The 22621-nt window shown below is 47.2% G+C and overlaps 1 protein-coding gene across 7 annotated transcripts in view; it reads left to right on the top strand.

Annotated features, from left to right (window-relative positions):
- The window catches only part of KIAA1328 (KIAA1328 ortholog), a 355771-nt gene extending 343960 nt beyond the window's left edge, over positions 1-11811 (top strand). For 5 of the 7 annotated variants that reach the window (XM_078060413.1, XM_078060410.1, XM_078060415.1 and 2 more), the window contains one exon: positions 5459-11811. In XM_078060413.1, coding sequence (XP_077916539.1) covers positions 5459-5669 — 211 coding nt within the window. In that variant the 3' untranslated portion in view covers positions 5670-11811. The remainder of the gene's footprint in view (positions 1-5458) is intronic. The other 2 variants (XR_013443327.1, XM_078060411.1) reach the window with 2 other exon arrangements.
- The last annotated feature ends 10810 nt before the right edge of the window (positions 11812-22621 follow it).

Here is a 22621-nt window from a genome sequence, read left to right as displayed (position 1 = left end):
AGTCAATGCCTATGGCTCAAACAGAGTCTTAGTTGTTCCGGGGATGGTATTTTATAGATGTGAATAACTTGCCTATCCCTTTAAATTGTTGAAATACCAAATTCCCATCAGGGTCAGGCCAAGTTAATCAACTTTATAACTAACCTCCTGTCACATGTCACCTCAGCAAACTAAGACACACTGCTCACAGAACACAATTTGATAAACATTGCTCTTTTCTGGTATTTAGTATAAAATGCCATAGGAATTCATTTTTTATTTTGCTTTATTGCATATATAATTCTGGTGTAAAATTGGGTGATTTCTCAAGCTTTGGTTTTTAGTAGCAATCTTTGCTATTTTCTTGCTTTTTAATCTGCCAAATTATTTGGTCTTTCCTGATAGCAAAAGTACTATTAAAACACTTGTTGAATCAAATTAGCTATGAGGTGCTACTGAAATCTGAGGACCTTGTCTACCACAGACTTTCTGATTTTTCTCCCACAGTGTAATCCATGATAGAACATGGCTTCTAGAGAAAGAGAATTTTTATAACAGCAGAACCAAGCAGATAAACATTTGTACTTTAGGGTAAATGAAATTATTGGCAAAAAGATAGCCCAGTTGATTAGAAATGTGGATATGTTCATGCTGAGTTACAACTAATCATACTATACTTTTAAAATAAAATGTAGTGGCGCCTGGGTGGCTCAGGCGGTTAAACGTCCAACTCTTGGTTTTGGCTCAGGTCATGATCTCAGAGTTGTGAGATAGAGCCCCAAGTTGGGTTCTACGCTGGACCTGGTTAAGAGTCTTTCTCCCTCTCCTTCTGTCCCTCCCCCCATCCACTTGCTCATGCACACACACTCTCTCTCTCTAAAAAAAATAAATAAAAATAAAATGCAATTAGAAACAGCAACTATTTTCTTCTTTTACTTTGCCTTGAGTTACACATCTGATTTATCTCTGTGGAAAGACTGAAGATACCCAAGTCTAGGAAGTCACGGTGCCTGGAGTAAAAGCCACTTGGCTCTGCCACTCACTTGCTGTGTGACCCTAATCAGTTCACTTATAGCTGTCTGGACCGCAGGTTCCTCATCAGTAAAATAAGAGAATTATTTCAAATTATGTCTAAGACCCAGGCCTCCATGACTAAGCATTACTGTTTGCCAATATCTGGTTCTCCTCCCCGTCTGGAGCTACACAACTAGTTCTGGCCAATCAGATAGAAGGAGAGGTGCTGTGTCACTTCTAGGCTGTGGAAACCTGTGTACAACTCTTCAGTTTCTCTGCCCTGCCAAAACGATAGAGAAGCTTACGTGTTCCAGGTGATGTAGCCAGAAGATAGTGGAGCCACTCTGCCTGGACCTACTTTGAGCCTATAACATAAGCATGACATATATTTGAGTTATATGAAGCCATTGGAATTTGACATTAATTCATTCTGCCGCATAACTTATCCTAATACATCAGATCTAACTTTCTATGGTTTTGTGGGTCATTCTTTCCATATTATGAAGATTTTTTCTACTATATTGTATCTGAATAAGAGTACTATGAAGGAACTTGAAGTCCACAACTTTTTTTTCAAATGATCAAATAAGTTGGTACCTATTAAATCAGTCTTTAAACACAAATCCCTATCATTACTCTCTATTTTAGCTTGCGTCTCTGAAAGATTGATTTCTGACATACTTTCTGATCCCCAATTATTTGGGTTCTGTTTTTTAACAGAGAAAGCAGCTGGTTTATTTCCTCATTCAGAGTATCTCTCCCTAGCTGTTTTAGGCATGAAATTGTATAGAAAAATACACCTTTCCATTATTTCTTGCTTTTCAATAAGTTTTGACAGTCTGTATAAAGAGGTGACTGTTACCATAAGACTGCCACATGTCTCTAAGGAAGGTTCAAACAAAGCCTATTCCTTGAGCATGAAGTAGGTCTCTCTTTCTGGAAACTTTCTTGGAAACAGTACCCAACTGATTGGCTTACACCTGAAATGAAGATGTTTTGGTTGAACACAGTAACCATTGTTTTGAATGGCAGAGATAATTGTATTGAAATAGTGCCTTAATGCTTTGAGAATAAAATCTGCAACAACAACAACAAAAAATTCTGCTCAAAAGAATTTCAATTTACAGCTTTTCATACCATAGAAAATATGACATTTCCATGCCTGAGATATTAGTCTGATCTTGCCTGGAACTTGAGAGCAGGCCAGCTACATAACTTATGAGACCAATGCAAAATGAAAATGTGGGACCCCTTGTTCAAAAAGTAAGATGAAGAAAAAAAGTAGGATGAAAATGTACAGTTAAAGATAGTAAAATACAAAGCTTTTTCCTTTAAGAAGAAATTTATAAATCATGACCAATAGCACAAACCTACAGATAGCAAAAAAAATGTTTATTTTTGAGGTCATGATTTTATGTAATAAATAATACTTTAGTAATGTGATAACTTGACTGATCATGATCATCAAAATCGATACATTTAGCAACTTTATTTTAAATGATACAATTAAAAGCAAATCAGTCACTCTTGGCAAATGAAAGATCACACATAATTTTTGGTAATTTTTAATTTTGAGAAGAATCTTTCTGCTGATACAACTGACAGTGGAGCTGTTGGGAGTATTTTATAGGCTGTGGCAACACTAGGATAGGTTTCTGATAAATGATTTCAAAATATAAATTCTAGTATCTCTTGAGCTGATGACAGACAATTTTTCTAAAAAGGTACAACTCTTTATACACATTAGTTTTATGTATGTCAAAAATCTAATTTTAAATATAAGTTTGTTCGATGTTGTTTTTCTCTGGTATGTCCCGTAACTTATAGAGGTCATACAAGAAACCAAAATCACTTAACGATTTGTATATAATTCAAAACTCCTACCTATGCTTTCTATTGCAGTATCTTCCATGACAAAGAAAAATTAATTTTACAATTGTCATCCTCATTAATTGGTTCATTTGAAGCTGCATATGAAAATAGTATTGTTTTCCATCAGATGCAACAATCTTTACATTTAATTTCTAAACCCATGGATATTTACTTTGCAATGGTGCAGCTGGTTTTTTGGGGGGGTGGGTTTCTGGGTTTTTTGTTTTTTGTTGTTTCTTTTTTTTTTTAGAGAGAGAGAGCACACATGTGAGTGGGGGGAAGGGTCAAAGGGCAGAGGGAGAGAGAATCCTAAGCAAGCTCCATGCCCATGCACAGAGCCTGATGCGGGGCTCGATCTCAGGACCCTGAGATCATGACCAAATCCGAAATCAAGAGTCTGACACTTAACCGACTGAGCCACCCAGGCGCCCCAGGGCAGCAGGTTTTAAAACCTGATTCTAGGGGCGCCTGGGTGGCTCAGTCGTTAAGCGTCTGCCTTCGGCTCAGGTCGTGATCCTGGGGTCCTGGGATCGAGCCCCGCATCGGGCTCCCTGCTCTGCGGGAAGCCTGCTTCTCCCTCTCCCACTCCCCCTACTTGTGTTCCTTCTCTCGCTGTGTCTCTCTGTGAAATAAATAAATAAAATCTTTAAAAAAAAATAAAAAATAAATTAAAAAAACCTGATTCTAAACTCTTTGAAGAATTCTTATATCTCTTCTTATATCTGTGTATGCTTTTATATTATAATATTTTACTGATGTATATTGCGTAAATGCTACCATTCTCATCTCAGTGCCCAGGCCAGAGAGCTAGTATTTTTTTTATTATAATTTTTTTTTTATGACTGAACTACTATAAATCCACAAGCAGTGGTTCAGACACAGTGCTTCCGAAGTAGTTCACCCCTCCCCACCGAGCGCAAGCTGCATCAGGGAGAGTGCAGACTCCCCCACCTCTGCTCAGGCATCAGGAGACAGAAGGGGCCATTTACTGCTGAGCGCCAGTATTTTGCCTTGGGGATGGGTTCTGGGAAAAGACAGGCAAGCCAGCAAGTGCTACCACGACTGCTGCTTCTGCTGCCACCATCATCATCACCAGAATGGGCCCAGGTCCCAGCCCCAGCCACACCCTCAGAGCCCTGCAGCGCCCCAGGCTGCTTTGGGCAGGAATGTGCACACCAGGCCTGCAGGCAGGCAGGCCAACTGTTTGGCATACACACTGCCCATTGTCCACTGTGCCTGTGGACCTGGACCCACATACGTGTACCCAGCTTATCTCCTCTGTTCACACACCTGCTCCCTTGTCCCATCAGACTTCATTTGTAAAACACAAAGTCAAAGATAAAATCAAGAGTTTCAAGACCACAACAGAAGAGCATTAAGCCAAGTCCATGGCCATGTGCGACTGCTCGAGACTTCATGGTACATCTGTAGAGATTACTTGGCCCCTTGTATGAATGAGTATGGAGACAGATACATTTATGCCTTTGGCTTTCCCTAATGGGAATACATGCAAATGGGTCATGGATGAGGGTGTTACTGACCACTAGTAGTTTCTCTGTCTCTCTGCTGCTTAAGCCTACCCTTTTTGATGAAAATGCTGGACACCAAGGCAGTCTTTCTTTGGAGGGAGCTCTTCATAGATTCAGATGAGAGTTTCTTTTCCCAAGATTGTAGAGAGAATGGGAGTGAGATAGCAGGACGGAACTAGCATTTATTATTTATGTTAATTTATACCAACCGACTCATTTAATCCTAACAGGAGCTCTGTTATTCCCTTATGCATGAGAATCTGAACTGAGAGGTTGAAGAACTTTCCCAAGATCACACAGCCTGAAAATGGTAGAGCAGAGATTTAAACCAGGAAGCTTTAATGTCCTGAATGAGAGCACTGGAGACAAATTACCTGGGTCCAAATCCTGACTGTGCCATATAATGGCTTCATGTTGGATGAGTTCCTTCCCTGAGCCTCGGTTTCCTCGTGTATATACTAGAGATCAGACTAGTAGCGTACCTACTTCATGTTCAGAGGGTTAAATGAAGGTTGAATACATGTAAAGCATTAAGAACAGTGCCTGGGGGACACCTGGGTGGCTTAGTCAGTTAAGCGTTGGCCTTCGGCTCAGGTCATGATCCCAGGGTCCTGGGGTGGAGCCCCACATCGGGTTCCCTGCTCAGCGGGGAGCCTGCTTCTCCTCTCCCTCTGCCTGCCGCTTTGCCTACTTGTGCTCTCTCTATCAAATAAATAAATAAAATCTTTAAAAAAAAAAAAAAAGAACAGTGCCTGGCACTTAGTAAGCCTACAGTAAATCTACTAGTGCCAGCATTACTGTTGTCACCGTTCCTTTGCCCACTCCACAGCCTCTCTTCACAGCTGAGAAAAGAATGTTGGTGATCAGCAGAAGAGAAGAGCTTACAGGCAGGCAGCGGGGGCCGTCTGCTGTTTACCCTCCCTAAAATTCCCCTCACGGGCCCTCTTACACGTGATGTGATCGGTGATCTGATTCTTGCTCCCGGCAGCCCATCTCTGTAGGCTTCTTGGATTCTAATGTTCCACTGGTCTGATCATTTTCTGTCTGGTTTGTGCGTGTTGCAGATATGAGACATCTCTGCTGGATTTGGTTCAATCTCTGAGTCCAAAGTCTGCTCCCAAACCTCAGCCCCATCCCTCCAGAGAAGCTGGGGCCTGGAATCACAGTACTCGTCGACTCAGTCCTCGAAAATCAACCTGGAACAAGATGGGGACAGGCAGGACGCCCGAAGACCTAGAGGAGAATCAAATTCTGGAAGATATCTTTTTCATTTGACGTTGAAACACATGCTACAAAATTTCCATCCGAAATGTGTGGGCTTCTTTATATCCTGATCTAGGATTTTAAATTATTTGATTGCAAAGTAACCGTGTCTCTCCTTTCACAGGGGCCTCTCTCGCTAACATCCTGTTACATGTTGAACGTAGTAATCATGCTACAAACCCAGAGTGGTTTTGATCAGACCCATCAGAAGGTAACACATTAAGGGGTGGTAAGGGTGGAGGGCAGTATCTTTTCTATGCCAAGCAGAGATTAGAAAATTAACATAGGACACTTTCTACATGCAAAGGCCTTTGGATATTCAGCCTCATTTCCAGAGTGTTTCCTTCTCAATACTTTGTTAGAAGAGGTTGGCTTTCTTTTGTACACAAGGAAGACCTTTTCACGGAAAGATTCCCTCTGATTTAAAAGTAGCTCTTTTGTAACATAAGCAGTTTCAGAAAGACAGACTCTTTACCTCTCCACCTCTCCTTTACCTCTGTTCCCTCATTGCCTACTTCTATGCACGTGTAGTCATTTAATTCCGAAGTTGGAATTGGTGCCCTACCGTCACAAGCAACAATGAGGACCAATTGTGAGTCAGTTCCAGTGGTCATCAGCCCTTAACCAAAGGGCACAATGGGCTGGAGGGAGGGATCCAACCAACCCTTGGAAACCAGCATTAAGTCACTTAACAGAGTGACTGCCCTCAGGAAATAAAATGGAGGCACAGGACTGACATGTTTTTCCTGACATCCACCCATTTCCCAGGATAAATAAGAGCAAGAGCTCAGTACTTTTTATTGACCTAAGTGTCTATATTTGTGAGCTGCCCAGGGCTGTGTCTGGGGGAGAAGCCACTAGAGAGGGGCATCAGCTGCCACAGGCTGAGAGGCTTTCCCTGGTCCTCCCTCTTACTTCATGAGGACCAAAGGCCCTGGGTTGATCAGGCCTTTTGGGTGCTCTGCTCAGAGTCACTGTCCCATGACCCCAAAGAACCATCTCTACTTGCCAGATTCTTCTCCGCCACCCCCAAGCAGAATCCTCCTGGTCTTTCCAATCTTTCCCACTGGGTCCTCCATTTGACCCAGAGAAGGTCTGTGGAAGAAGTACACTTGAGACCTCATTCTCTCTCTGTTCTCCTATTTGGCAGAGCTCTTGAGATGGGTCCTTCAGCTTACAGTGGGCTCTAGTGCGCTCTCATGCTGATGGGCAGCATGATGAGCCTGGTAGAGCCAGTGAGTTAACAACCTCCCAGTCATTGGAAGTCAGGGAGGTGTGTCCCCAGATGTGTCTACTTGATGACTTTATTTGATCTGGAGGGTGTCGCTTTCTGTTTGTCTCTCCCTTTCACCGAATGCCAGGCCTGAAATGGGATCAAGAGTCTTTGTCAGTCAGCATTGGTAGCCAAGGTCAGACCACCCAGGGTGAACTGCATTTAGTGAGCCTGCATGGCTTCCCTGAATTCTTTATCAAAACTAGATATCAACCTACAAAAGCCTTGTTAAACAGATTCCTTATCTGGGTAGATCAAAATCTCATTGTCTCTTCAGGCTGAGGCCCTAGCACCTTTACTCAGCCTTCCTTCACTTGGGTCTTTTTGCTCTTGGGGGAAGATAAGAATGGGATCTACCAACACCAGTCCTTAATCTGAGGTCAGGATTGACTGACTAGTTTTAGGCATCCAATTGAAAAGTTGAAAAAACACTGCAGATTAAAGTATCCTTTTAAAGTTCACCCCATGACAGAAACGGAGTCAATTTCATACCATTTCACAAAGCATTTGGAAAATTGAGTTTCCTTTGGTGTGGCAAATGGGAAGAAACAAACTGAGTACCCTCAGCCATTTTCTCAATTAAATTTAGGTTTCCAGAACTTATCTTTTCCTTGCCCCAGGTGTCAAGAGCACCTTAAGTACATCCAATTCCCTTGGATCGGCCATAACTATACTCCACCATTTGGACACCAGTGTCTTTACAGGTCTCTAGAATAAGGGGGTGCCAGGAGGACCAAGAAAATGATTATGATTTCTTTAAGAAGCTTGTTTGCCTTTAGAAGAATCATAAATGAGACAAACTAAGGGCTTTTGGCAGGGGGCGGGGGTGGTCACGTGCCACAGATTGGAGTTTAAGTGCTTCTTTACCTCCCCCTGCATAAGCAGTTTGGAAGAGCAAAGATGGGTTTTCAGCAGAGCGTCAACATATTTTTCATATGCTACATCCCCCCCACCAGTTGCCTTTCTCTATCCTGTAGGCCCTTCCTGTGTGTCAGGGCAATAGGATGTGAATTTGTGTCTAATCCAATGTCTTCCTTATGAACTGAACAGTGTATGTTAACGTCTTCATCTGTCTGACTTTGAGATATATATATATATATATGAAAAGGTTGTTGTAGAGCCTTGAGGCTGTTGTGGAGCCTGGAAGCTTGACCTACTTGCAGATATCCTCCAGAGAGAGGGTCTGACACAGAGGAGTCTGCCTTTCTTCCTGGTAAAGTGCTCCCAATAGTGACTGGTTGCCTCCAGCTGCTTCCTCAGATCAAGACTAGACACATATTAGGGGTGCTGCAGATAATGCCCCAACATTGCCCACTCTGCTGCCCCCCATCCTGTGAGAGAAAAACCAATCCGTGTTTGCAAAATGGCATAGGACAAAGTATGTCCATTGAAGCTCCTACAGGGGCCCAAAGTGCTTGATTTAGGAAACGAAGGTCAATCAAGGAAAAGCTTTTTCTGGCAGTCATCCTTCACGTAGGCACACTTATGTTCATCCAAACCTGCTCCCCCGTGGACTTATCTAGAAAACCCCAAACATCATAGGGAAGGGAGGGGTTCTCTCCTCCCTCAGAGCCACTCTTTCCACTCGGCCCTGCTCCCAGCATCATGGCCAGAGACTCTGGGAAGAGATAGGCCTAAAGGAGAGGAGCTGGAAAAAGTCTGTGGTCATTAGTGAGGTGGTTGGAGGCTATGGCAGACCCCTCCCAGTGCATGCTTTATCCTCACCTCAGAGAGTATTGTTTTTACTGCGGGCAACTGTTTATATACGTATGAGATTTTAAGTTAATAAATTATCTCCATGGCTATTTTCCCCATGTGGTCTTGATATCGAGTTGTCCCTTCAACACCCCTCATCAGATCAGTGGGGCAGAGCTTGAAAGCAAGAACAGTGCCCCAGGTTATCAGATGTTATTCTCCTCAGTATGTGTTAAAACAGCCGAAGCTTGGGTCAACAGAAACAAAACGGTTTGCCATATCCTGATAGGTTTTCCTGGTTGACTTCAGCTCGCTCCCATCACGTGGACACCAAGTCTCCTCTAGGTTGTGTGGTTGCTGGAATGGAAGTTTCGATCTTTGTGCACCTCTGAGTCCCTTCCATGTGCCTGTCACCCAAACTACTCAGCAAGGAAGAACTATCACAGCCCTTTGAGACAGGAAAAATGGTCCTGTCTAGTTGGCTTTAGGTGCTAAGAGATGTTAGGTGAGGGCTTGTGTGCCTGAAATGCCCAGTTTTGAGATCATACTGGTAGATTCAATTAACAGCCGGAGACCCTCTCCTGCCCCTTGTTCCCCTGGTCAACCTAGCACCTCCACCTGCCCAAGGAGACTGCAGGTGCCCCTCAGAGGCAGAGGTGGTGAGAACATAATCATCACTCAACCAACTCCAAGCCCTATGCACCATCTTATTCGATGCTTATGAGAGTCATACTTTTAAGAAATCATTTGCATATGTGTTACTTCTAAGCCACCTCAATTCCTTGATGGAATGAGGACAGGGATACATCTTTGCACACCTAAGTTTTCAAGGTGTCACCCTGTGCACCAATAATGAAAATGAAGCATAACAAACCCTAACTAAGGTCATCAGCTAGTAAAGATTAGAATTCCAACTCAGAATCTGGGGGTGGGAGGGTCATTATTCCCATCCCCCTCCTCCTCCTTCCAGTCAAATTCCCAAGTAGTATCAAGTCCACCTCCTACTTCTCAACCCGCCCCTTCGCTCTGTCTCTGCTGGTGCAACAGTCTGGATTGGTCTTCCTGCCAGACGGCCTGCATTCATCCTTGAACAAGTGACTCTACCCTTCTTTGCCTCACACTTATCTTTAAATGGGGATCACAACAGAACCTACCACGAGAGGTTATTGGAGAGTGCAGTGAACTAATGCACGTCGAGTGCTCAGCACAGATAAATAAGCACTCATAAGGGTTACCTGTTACTGTTCTCCAGGAGGCTACCAGGGTCATCTTGCCATGTCACACCCTGGCTTAAAAGTGTTGGATAGTTCCAGTACTTAGTTTCCTATTGCGCTTAAGAAAGCTTGGCCTTCTGAGCATAATGCACGAGGACCTTCATGGTTTGGCCCACTGTAGACTTCCGGCCCCTTCATTTCCCCACTGTTTCTTTCTCTTGACTTCTGTGCTGTGAACTTCCATAGTTCCTGAAGGCACTATGATATCCTTCTCCTGACCTTCTTGTGAGGTTTCTTAGCTGTTTGTACATCCTTTATCACCACACTTGCTGTGCTAGAAATGCCTGTTTATTTGATTCCCTCCTTTAGATGGTAGGCCCCGTGGTGGCCAGGATAAGATGTAGGTCTTAGCCATCACTCACTCCCAAGAACTTAGCATGGTTCCTGGCACATTGTAGGCTCTCATCATTATTTATCAGTTAGATGGATAGGTAGGTGCATGGGTGAAAGGGAGGGAGAGGAGGGAGGGAAGGAAGCCATTAAACAGATCTGTGCCTCCAAAGTCCAGTATTCTGTACTATGCCAGGCTGCTTGCCCCTCTCTCATAAAGGAGAAAGTGAGGGCTGTACTGAGGGGCTTAGGGACACCTCCATTGCTCCCTCCTCATTCCCACGCTGACTCGCATTTTCTTTCTAGAACAAACCTAAGATTTATAACTTTCTTGCTTAAAAATCCAAAGGACTCCACAATGCTTACAGGGCAAGGAGCATACCCCTTAGAGTGACATACCAGGACTCAGCATCTGACCTCATCTCCCTCCTTTCTCTGCTACGTTCACCTTTGCAACTCACAGCTGTTGGCCACCTCCCAAAGACATGCTGCTCTTTCCTATCTGTGTGACTTTTCCACATCTCTCTCTCTGTGTCATGGATGAATCTTTCCAGACCTAGCTCAGTTGTCACCACTTCCATATTTTCCTGATCCCGCCCTCCCTCCAGGCATCCTTATAGACTCTTTTCTCCTGGCTCCAATAATGCTCCAGGAGCCTTCCGTCATATCCCACCTCAAACTGTGCTGTATTGTTTGTCTCCCTGTTAGAACAGTAAGTGTCCAAAGGTGACAAATACTGACCTTGGAGTCAACTCAGACTTCCCACTTGTGAGCTGTACACATTGAGACAGGTTATGCCTTATAAATTTAAACTGGATTATAAAGTTAAGCTTTATAAGTTATACTCTCTAAGCCTCAGATAGAACAATTTATAAAATTGTCAAAAGGGGGTGGTCATTCCTACCTTACAAGTTGGTGCCTGGAATGCTGATCTAGCCCAGAGGAAAGCGAGAGTGATAAGGCAAAAGTGTCGATGCAAGGAGGCCCAGGCAGGGTTTCCAGAGGAGCCAGAGGGGGGCTCCGTGGAATGTAAGAGACTGGAAGACCCAGGAGTAAAGAGCATTGTTGGGGTTTGTGAGAGAAGAAGAGGCGCGTGGCTGGAAGCCCAGGGCCCAGGCAGGGCGTGGGCACCGGCCTCTCCCTCCCCTTCCTCTGCGCTCCACAGCTGGTGGCCTTGGCGGGCACCTCACTGGCGCCACCGCGCAGACAGTGGCCTGACCCCCTGACCAGGGCGTCCACGGTCCAGGGTCCTGCGCCTGCGCTGCAGTTCTGCGCTGTGCTCTTCCCCGCTCCGTGTCCTTCTCTTCCCCAGTGCTGAGATGAGGAGCTGGAGGTAGGGAAGGTCGGCTGTCCTGCTGCTCGTCGCTGCCGCCTGAGGCTGGATGAACTCCACAGCCCCGGTTTGCAGCCTTCTCCTCCCAGCCGGATGTGATCTAAGCGCGTTGGATTTATATAATATTGGGAAATGGTAAACTGCGTAAATTTGCTATGTTTTCCATGGACAGTTATTTATGGAGAGGCATTTTTAACTCAAGTGCAGAAGTGTTAAATCATTATAATAAATTCATGCTATTCAGACTTTCTTACGTTGTAATAAATTTTTTCTAAGCGTGAATGAGGAGATCCATGATTCCTCTAATATACCATTATGTATTTCTTCTCAAAATGACACAACTTACTATATCAACTGGGACAATAATAGAAGGAGATTTACTGTGTTGGAGGAAAAAAGTCAAGTAGCAATGAGTGTCAGAAGGGTCTCGGGAGCAGGGACCCCCAGCAGAATTTCTCCCTGCCTCTCAGACGTGGCAGGTGTCGCCGCAGCAGGGGAGGGCCTGGCGAGGGGTGCAACCCCCACATCTGCTAGCTGAGCTTCGGGAAAAAGCAGAAAAATGGGCCCGGGGCCCAAGGACTTCTGTCCCCCACTGGGGGGAGGGAGGTTGGAGTGGGCTGTCTCAGAAAGGAAAAGTCCCCCAGTCTTCCAAAACCATCTGTCTGGGGAAAGAGCTGCCCTCTCATCACCCGCCTCCCACCTCACTCCTCACCTGGATGCTCACCGGACCGGAGGATTCATAGCTTTCATCCGATTCAAAACGTTCAGGACACTCTGGTCTTCAGTGAACCGATTGTCCACTCTGCCCTAGGCAAAGTCCAGTGACATCGTTCCCGACCCCCAGCAGCACACAAGAGCTCCGTCCGGCTGCAGCCACAGCTCCCACAGGCCAGACGTCACAGAGGCCTGAACAGGGGCTCCTGCGAGGGGGGCTTCAGTCAGAATCTTCCCCGGAGATGGGACATTTTGGTTGGGCAAAGGCAGGGAAGGAAGGGTTCTGGGCAGACGAGCCATGTGTCAAAGGCATGGAGACAGAGACCCCCAGAGTGAGTCCGCTGTGGCGCAGCCTTGAATGCTAAGCCTGGGGCTTAAACTCGGAGGAGCAGCAGGGTCCCGTGGAAAGAGACCTGCATCGATGCCAACCATTGCTGCTTCCCAGCTGCGGCTCGCCTCCCCACGCAGGGCGCCCGGTTCCCTCCTCCGTGGGGAGGGGAACCCGGCCCTGCAATGCCTGGTCCACGTGGCTGACGGCTCTCTTCAGGCGAACTTCAAACTGGCCGCCTTTTTTTCATTCTATTGTGAAGCCAGACTTAACGTAGACGTTTTGGAAACAATACAAAGAATTTCTGTATGCCCTTCACCCATAATCCCCAAGTGTTAACATTTTAACTCATTTGCTTTATCATTCCCTCTTTCTCACACATATATAAACACATATATCATTGATTTTTTGTCAAGTACTTGAGAGTAAGTTGCCGACAGAATACTCTCCTTTCCCCTACGAGTTTAGCATGGCTGTCCTACAAACAGGGCTTTCTCTTACAGCGAGCCCAGGCTGGAGGCTAACATGAACACGGTACCATCATCTACTCTGCAGACCTTGACTGAAGTTTGCCAGATTTCCTTCCTAGCTTCCAAGTTTCCTTTCCCTAAATATCCTTCTTAACAAAAGAGAAACGATTCTGGCCCCGGATCGTAAGTTGCATTTAGCTATTGTGTCTCTGAGTACAATCCACTTGTTTTGTAAAATGTTCCCCAATTTGGGCTTGTCTGATGTTTTCATAGGATTACATTCAGGTTATGCATTTTCAGCAGGAAAAAGTGATGCTGAGTCCTCAGTACATCATAGCAGAAGGCCCATGATAGCTCTTTCCTTCATTCCAGGGGATGTTAACTTTAATCACCCGGTTAAGGTACAATTATACAATTATTAACTTTTCCTTGTAATTTATTAGTGTGGGAAGGGGGGGTACTCTGAGACTATGTAAATATTGTTTCTCTTCTATCCTTTAGTGAGAGTTTCAGCATCCTCTGATGATTCAGCACATTCCATTTAAATCCTTAGTCTTCTGCTGGGTTCTGACTATCCTCTTGGACCAGCCCAGTGCTAGGCAAGAGACTGGAAAAGGAGACAACTCATTTCTTTTCCTTAGGGACTTCTGCTAGGGAGGGAGCCACATGCAGAAGCACAGAACAGTGTGGAAAGAAGGCCCAGTGAAGTGGTCCCCACGCTGAGGTCAATGGGAGGTCAGAAAATAGGTGCTCGGCTAACAGCTGCTCAGCTCAAGCTAGAGCCCCCTGGGGCAATGGACCCTGAACCGAAGGGCAGAGAGAATGTGAATGGCCGGAAATCTGGAATGACAGGAGAATCTGTGTCCATAAGCCATCTTTGAGGGCCCCACTGAGACCTTTTCACAAAGGCCTGTCCAACCAGCTCCCCAGGTAATGAGAAGACCGGAACCACCAGGCTTTCCTCTAATCCTCGTGCAGAGTTGGGGCAAGGGGAGGCAGAGAGGCCTTGCTGAGAGTGTGCCAGGTCTGGGGCCCACGGGAGGCATCCCCCCCGTGCCACACCTCTTCTCGTCCATTCAGCACATTGTGGAGCACCTACTATGTGCCGGCACAAAATACTCTCAAGTAGTTCTTGAGTAAAGGGGATCCCTCAAGCCCAGAGGCCTCCTAAAGTTGCCCAGCACTCAGGGCAAGACAGCAAGTGTCAAGACTTGCTTCAGCTTCTGCCCAGAGTTGAGAGCAGAATCAAGTGGTGGAGAAAACACGGCTGTGTTCTCTCATTCAGGTGGCTCTTATCTCAAGAGCTAGGCTGAGGGCATTCATGGTCTCCCTCCTCTGCCCTCTCTCTTCTCTGTGGCCCTTCCCAGCACTTAGCAGAGAGCTGGGCCAAATCCTTGAGACCCAGGGCACCTGCTCACTTTGCAAAGGGGAAAACTGGCAGAGGCAGAGGTCTGAGCCTTTCCAGGACAATCTTCCGTCCCGCGGTTAGCTTGTGTGTCTTTGTGTGAGGCTTGGGAATACCGTCAGTGAAGAGGCTTCCGAGTGAGGAGTCATCATGCCAGGGCCTTGACCAGGTGGTCCCTTCCAAAGTGAGAGTGATGACAAGCACAGAATCTGCCAGCAGGGGACCTGGGCTCAAACCCCAGCTCTGCCCTACCATGTGACTTAAAGCACACTGCGTAAGTTCATCTGTAAAACGGGGTCCAGCATTGTTGGGAAGGTAACTAGGATGGTATCAGTGAAGTAGGCAGGACAGTGTCTGGGTCATCAGTAGGTGGATTGTTTTTAAACAAGGCCCAGTGTCTTCCCCCAGCATATTCTCCACCTACCTAGACATCTTGGCACTTCTTCAGAAGGCTGGGGTCCTTTGTTCCTCCATGGGCCCCTCCCTTGGGGTCTATTGATCCCTTGCTCGCCTTCTAACACTCAGCCCCAGTGTCCCCCCTAGACTGGGCTCCCCTGACCCCTGCACCATGCTGTCCCGCAGCTGTCTTTGCTTGCCAAGGAGCCTCATGGGGGGAAAGAGAGCAGCTGATTTCAAATCTGGGCTCCATTACTTTCTTGCAGTGTGATTTTGGGCAAGTCACTTACCTTTCCCAAGCCTCTGATTGTTCATCGGTAAAGTAAGGTGATAGCACCCTGCAGATAACTTCCAGGTTTAGAGGGAATACCCGTAACACACTTGGCATTGTCCTAGAAGGTGGCTGTCATTATTATGTCACCCAGAATCCTTAGCACAGTGCTGGGACTTGGGGAAGAGATGCAGCCCCATTCCAAGATGATTTTCATTTAAAGAGTAGGACTAATGGAGGCCCAAGTCTAACCCAAGGAAAAGGCCCAACAGTGGGATCTGAGGCTCTGAGCGGCACTGGCGTGTAGCGGGGCAGGTATATTGGGTCCACCTGGCTGCCCTCACATTGGTTCCCATGGTGACCATGCCCCACCCGTGCAGGGTGAAAACAAACCACAACTGAAGCCCCTCTTTGGACCCCAGGAGGAAGAGGAGATGGGAGACAAAGTTGGCAGCACATGGGTCCACGGATTTCCTGCCACCCCAGGGCCCACAGCCCCTGGAGCTGGGCCCCAGGCGGAGGTAAGGAGGGAGGGAGGGCAAATGGCAAAGACAATTCACGTGGAGACTCTGGAGACGAGAGGAATCCTCCTACCTCAATTAGTGGAGTGTGGGGCCCTCAGAAATGGTTAAATTTTCCCCTTGATTTCTGAGTGATGGAGAACCAGTTTGCATTGATCTTGAGAATTTGCTTATAGTTTTCTCCAGAGTTCAGTGTACTGGGGAAAGGAGAGCTGACACAAGCTCAAAAGGTTTTGAACCCCAGGTGGCTGCTTAAACTGTTAATAAATATTCCATTTATTTCCACTGAACTTCCCCTCCTTGTGAAGAATAAAAGCTAACTGGGTCTTTGGGTTTTTCTGCTTCCCTCCATGCTCCCCCTCGGTCCCCACGGCCAGCAAGTGCTACTAGGCAGGGAGAATTTTGGACTCCTTAGCAGCATGCTTAGTACGTGTCACTCACTCATGTCTAAGAAGCCCAGCTCCAGCCCCGCTGACGAAGGAGAGGAGGAAAGGACCTTTCCTGGCACCAGAGTCGACATAGATGTTTCCTAAAGGTGAGACTGGATGGTTGAGAAACCCGTGAGAAGTGGGGAGCAAGGAGGCAGGACACAGTGCTGGAGGAAGCTGCTATGCGGAGGGTTCACAGCCCGGGGAGGTGGGATGCGGAGATGAAAAGCCCCCACCACTCTGCAGACAGCCCTGGGGTTGGGCCCTGACTCTGGGTCATCTGGGCAAGGGATTGCACCTCTCGGAGCCTGTTTCCTCATTCGTAAGACCGGGACAAAAACACCCACCTCAGAGAATTAGGTGAGATTATAATTAAGCAGCTCAGCACAGGGTCTGGCTCCGAGCAAGCACCCCTAAGTGGTAGCTACACCCATGGCTCCAAGAGAAGACCCCGAAGGATAAGAGCGTGAGCCAAAGGGCCCTGATTCCTCTACCCAGCCAGCGGGGTCCTGAGCGTCCCCAGGCCGGGGCTTATCTGCTGGGAGTCCCACAGGCCAGCTATTGGAGCCTGGACCGGTCACTGCCTGGCTATGGGTCTCCCCCGAGTTTGTTATGCCAATGCACCCCGCATGTACACATTTAAACGGGGTAGTAGGGACAACTGATAACATTGGCCAGAAAGGGTGGGAAGGAAGACTTTCACTGTAGACTTCTTCATACATTTTGAGTTTTGAATATGTTACCTTTAAAAAAAAAACAAGTAACATTTTTAAAATGCAAAGACCAAATGAATATGCAGCCTGAGGCCATATGACCCCAGAGGAGGATTGCCTGTAGACTGTAAGAGCCGCAGCGGAGCCGGGAATGCTCTTGGGAGAAAGGGCAAAGAGAGGAAGGGGCACAGGGGCAGCAGCTAATTGGGGTCCCTGGGAAAGAGTGTGAGCAGCAAGAGACAGAGGTGTGTGCACCTCAACATGATGGGAGTTCTCTGGGAGTGTCGCAGGGCTGGCTGGACTGTGAGAAGGTGGCTTACAGTGGTCTGATGTCAAGTTCAAACTTGCTTCAGTCAGGATGTGAATTGTCAGTGGGATGGAACAAAGGAAAGGGAAGAAGGGGATCAAAGCCTGAAGCATTCATTCTGAGTATCTATACTACACCATCAAAGAATGCACGGCTCAGAATCTTTGGGGTGGGGTAGCTGCGCATGGGTGTCTCATGGACTCCTCACAACTCTTGGGGTGGTGGTCTTATTATCCCCATTTTAGAGAGGAGGCTGGGGCTCAGAGAGGTTAGGTAACTTTTCCCAAGTGACACAGAAGATATTTGAAAGAACTGGAGTTTGCATCCGGTCAGACGTCAAAGCCTCTGCTTTCTTCACTCTGATACACGAGTCTCTGAGCCCCCTCTTGGTCTGGGCAGATCCTGGTGAGACCCCCACAAAGGGTGCAAGCCCAGAGGGGGACGTTCAGAGCTCCCCGAAGGGATGAGGAGCTAGGCTAGCATGAGGGAAGAGGAGTTGGGGTGATAGGAGGGGCCTGGGGTCCTGGGGCTGGCCCGAAGACCAGACACTGAGGGGGTGGGGGAGAGGGCAGGGAACCAAAGGGAGGACTCTCAGGGAGAAAGGAGGGCAACTTAGAGAAGCAGACGGAGGAGCAGAGAAAGAGAACTCTCAAGTAAAAAGCCTGTACTTGCAAATACTCATCTGAGGGGAAAGGGAGTGTAGGCTACACACTTACTCCAAATGAGCATTTTCAGAACACCCACCACTTTGGAACATGTCCTCAGTCCTTCCTTCCCTCATTCATACATGCAGGCGGTGAATCCACAGTGACTGAAAGTCCAACTGACAAGAGTGAGGAGTCTACCAAAGGGGGGTATTGGTGGTAGCTAAGATGTTTTATTTGAAGGTGGATTCCATTTTGCAAGACAGACAAATGGTCTTCACAGCCAAGTCTGATATGTCACATTGGGCAGGGCTGGGTCCCTGAGCTCACTGCCCAGCTGTCCCTTAACCACCTTACCCATGTGGGGAATGCTCATGTGGGTTCAACTTGGTGTAATTTCAACGCTGGCCCAGCAGACCTCATGCCAGAGGGAGCTGTCGCTTTGCCCAGTCCACCTGCAGCAGGGCTTGGGAGGCAGGCGGACGGAGGGCCTGGAAGCACCCACGTGCGTGCGGAAGCTCTGGGGCGTCTGCATCTCACACCCTGCGAGCGAGTTTGTGGGATCCTGCTGAGGACAGGACAAATGTCAGATCTTCATAAAAACCCAGAAGGAGACGGGAGCTATTCACTAAACGTTCTCACTAAACATATTCTTTTCATACTAGCATCACACAGAAAGAAAGGGAGAAGGGAGAGAAAAGTGAGTACAAAGGGGATGGAGAGCTGAAGGCCTTTGAAAGTCACTGGGATCGGGGGCTGGAAGGATCCCTGGGGTCCAACCAGGAGCCCGCACTGGCCCGTGGGTACAGCTGGGGGAGGCCACCAGCTCCCCCCCAGCATCAAGGGTGACGCCAGCTGCCCCCCAGGCCACAGCTAGCCTCTAGACTTCAATGCGCCATCAAAAACGTTGAGGCAAACCGAGATACCTATCAATGAAATGACTTGACATCGAGGACTTGCTTCAAAATAATACATGAACTGAAGCTAGGTGGGGGACTCCTGGGGGCCTCAGTCAGTGAAGCATCTGACTCTTGGTTTAGGCTCAGGTCATGATGTCAGGGTCCTGAGATCAAGCCTGCGGCTGGCTCGGAGATCAGCGGCGAGTCTGCTCGAGATCCTCTCCTGCTGGCCCTCCCCACTTCACGTTGGTGTGTGTACGTGCACGCTCTCAAAATAAATAAATCTTAAAAAAGAAAAAAAAGCTAGGTGGTACATGGATGTTCGTCATGCAAGTATGTCTACTCTTCATCATGCTTGAAATAAAAAAACGTATGATAATAAGCAAAAAATCCTTTAAATGGAGGAACTCCAAAGAAATCAAAAATGGCAGGTAGAAGGCTAGCAAAGGAATATAAGCCATAGAATATAGGCAGAAATTAATGAGAATTGTGTCTTGGCTTTTCTTAAATAACACTGCAAATCAGGGGTTCTGAGCCAGGGGATGATGGATGAGCTGCGTTCCCCGAGCTCCCTGTGCAAAGTGACCTGATAGTTTTCAAAGAATCTGTGACTTTCCCCTGGAGGTGAATAAATTGTATTCTCTCTTAAATATGCTATGCATTCATTAGTCACTGGGGGTGTGGTTTTTAAGTAGAGGGCTTATTTTCTAGAACTGGCATATTCACATCTGGACCCCATGTTTTCATCTCTCCTCTCAGTCAGCCAGACCTGGAACAGGACAAAATTGGCCAACCCACTTCACGGCCCAGCTCCCAGGGGGCGGCTCTGGGGAGCCCCACGGTCCCTGAGCCTTGGCAGTGGAGGTCAGGGAGAGCCATGGCAGAGAGAAGGATACGCAGTGGGGAGGGGAGGCCAGTGAGGCTCCCTGGGGTCTGAGAGTGGAAGGGGGAAGGAGTGTGAAGGCTGTCATCCTCTGGCCTTTGGCTGCGAATGTCCAACAGAAACCATGGTTTTGAATAGTCTGAGGCACAAAACCCAGAGAATTCCTTAGAAAACACCTACCCGTTCCTCACAGGGGAGCATAACACCTGATGTGACGTCATGTCCCTTGCAGTGAATTCTTTCAAGAAGGCCCGCTCCACACAAGCTCCCCAGAATGGGCAGAGCAGGCTCTCACCTGGGCTCGCAGCCTCGTGGGCTGGGGAAGTGGGGTTCGTTTAGGGGACCTTGGGGGTCTCATCGTGGAATCATCCTCACAGTTAAGTCAAGGGTGAAGGCCTGCCCCATTTCCTAATGCATTAGGGCTAACATTTCACAGGCTAGTGCGAGAAATAAGGACATGGCCCTTGGCCTTGGGAACGGAAGTAGGAAGAGAGGATGGAACACGGGGTCCAGGCATTACTCTGGAGCTGGGGCTCTGACCTCTGCTCTCTATCACCCTGCTTCAGGGGAGACATCTGAGGGCTGAAGTCATTCCCCACTCTCCCACAGGAGGGCACAGACAGACCGACAAGGACCCTGTCTCCCAGCACTCCTGTCTTCTCCCTGACCAGGTTCCTGAAACCCAGAAGCTTGCCTGCCCCTTCACGTGGAAAGAGATGGAGGCCCTTGGTGAGCTCTGCCTGAAGGGAATGAGACAGGCTAGAGAAGAAGGTCTGTCCCAGGGCAGGGGCTGATGAAGGCTCTTGGCTGATCTGCTTCTGTCCGGGCTTTCACCTCAGAAGGACCTGCTCCCTCCTTGCCACCTCTTCACCCCCAAGTCCTGGTTCCATCCTTCCTCCTTTGGAACACCCCCCCACACCCCAACACACAACACACTTTCCTTCTCAACCCCTCCCCCTGGCTTTCAGGCTTTGGATATCTCTTTATGTCCTGAGAGAGAGGTGGGAGGGAGCATGTCAGGAAGCTCCTCCCTCTTTACCCCCTGCCCCCAGAACCCTGACTCTGAGGGCATCCTCCAGAACAGGGTTCTCTATCCATGTAAACTGTCAATGCAGTGCAAGGTGCAGGACCAAGAGAAAATGCTTGGTGGCAAGTTTTGGGTTGTGTCCTCGTCCTTCCTTGACTGTGGTCCCTGCCTCTGCTGCCTCCTTCCCAAACGCCTCACAGTGCTTCACCCCCACCCCAACTCAGGACAGGTGGCCTCAGTTTCCTCCTGTCGGGGAAGAAAGGGGGGCTTTCTGTTGCATCTGGGCACTATGGCCATCCCTGCCCAGGAACCAGAAGAATGGGTTTGCAATGGAGACTTTCGGAGACACACCACAAGACGTTTCACAGTGTGGCTCGGGACCTCCTTTTATTGCCCCCATCACCTCCCAGAAAGCACTCCCTCCTACAGCTTAGGTTCCAAACGAGCACCCAGGTAGCACACGGACTCCATGGAGGGAAGGACCAAGCTATGGCCAGTGGGCCGGCTGGCCGGATTCCGAGAAGCACAGACCACTGAAGTCTTGTTTTTTTTTTTAAACTGTGCTTTATTTAGGGCTAAGCTGGAGAAAGCGTCATCCAATAGTTACAGAAGGTTACAAGGAGTTTTAGGGAGTTGAGTGTGAAAAGAGCAGTTGTACTGAACTGCGGCTGTTTTTTTTTTTTTTTTTTTTACAACATCTGGACATCCTAAAAGGAGGAGCCAAGAGAAAGAAAAAGAAAATTTAAAAAATGATAATTAACCAATGAAATAGACAGAAAGAAAGGAAAGGCAGGAGGCCTAAGAGGAACCAGACAGTTGTTCTTCTAAAGCAAAATAAAAAAGGGGGGGATGGTAGGTCCGAGAGCCCCCTGGCCTCCAGATGACCTGGACATCAATGGGAGGAGGGTATCAAGGCAGAATGCCAAAGCAAGTCTTCCCAACGGTGCAAATAAATTATAATAAATATGTTATACTTTAAAATATATGTGTTCTTAAATAATTCAGTGTTTTTTTCTGATTCTGAGTTTTTTTAAGCAATGTCTTTTTAACTGCTCTAAAGTCATTTACCAAAGATAAATATCGTGCTTTCATTAAATAGTTTTCCTTGTTTTTTTTCTCTATCATTACAATTAAAAGTCCTACAAAATATGCAAATTTATTTACAGAAAAACAGAGCCGGCATCATTTAAACATCCCTGTTTTTCAAAATTCCTTGTAAACAGTTTCAGAAATTCTTCAAAGATTGTTTATTTTTCTCTCTCTTGTTTAAGGTTTTTGTGTGTGTGTGTGTGTGTTGTTTAGTTGTTTTAAGATGAATTTCCCAGGTCTCCCTTGCCCGGAAAGTCTCTGGAGCAAGCATGGAAGGCGAGTGAAGCGGCAGGTGTCGAGGGCTTGCGGAGAGCGGGCGAGCGCGCGCAGCTCCCGAGCGAAGCAGGCGAGGGCGGGCGGCGGGCCTTCCAGCGACGGCGCGGCCCCCACCGGCGCGGTGAGCGGCCGGGAGCCCGCAGGTCTGGGCGAGTCCGGCCTGGCCCTCGGGGTGCACGGCGGCGTCCGACAGCACTCGCGGGGAGAAGGGATCGATGCTCAGTCTAAACTCTACAAAAGTACAGTCCTACAACATCTGGGATTTTAGCAGTAACGCTAACTTCTATAGGTTTTTTTTTTCCTTTTTTATTTTTTTATTTTTTGCTTTCCTCTAATTTTTCTTCTATTATATAGGTATTTTAAACTTCTCCTTTTTAAAATTCTGTACAACTATTATGATTTTAAGAGGGGGAAGAGTTAGAAGCATTTACAGACTTTTCACAACAATTATCTTGCCTTGTAAGTCCCTTTTTTCCCCTCCTTGTTTTCTCACACTTCACAGTTAATGAGTTTTAATATTTTTGTTGCTTTCCCCAAATATCCACCAATTTGTTCATCTTAACAGCTCCATCCAGACATATAATACAGAAAACCATAGGAAAGTGTCATAGACTTGAATGAGGGTAATCAAAGCGCCTCTCAAAGTATCAAAGAACTATTATCTTGCTGTTTTAAAAGCATTGAAGCA

Source organism: Halichoerus grypus, chromosome 13 (genome assembly GCF_964656455.1).
Source record: "Halichoerus grypus chromosome 13, mHalGry1.hap1.1, whole genome shotgun sequence".
Taxonomy (NCBI): domain Eukaryota; kingdom Metazoa; phylum Chordata; class Mammalia; order Carnivora; family Phocidae; genus Halichoerus; species Halichoerus grypus.
This window is presented reverse-complemented; position numbering and strand designations above follow the sequence as displayed.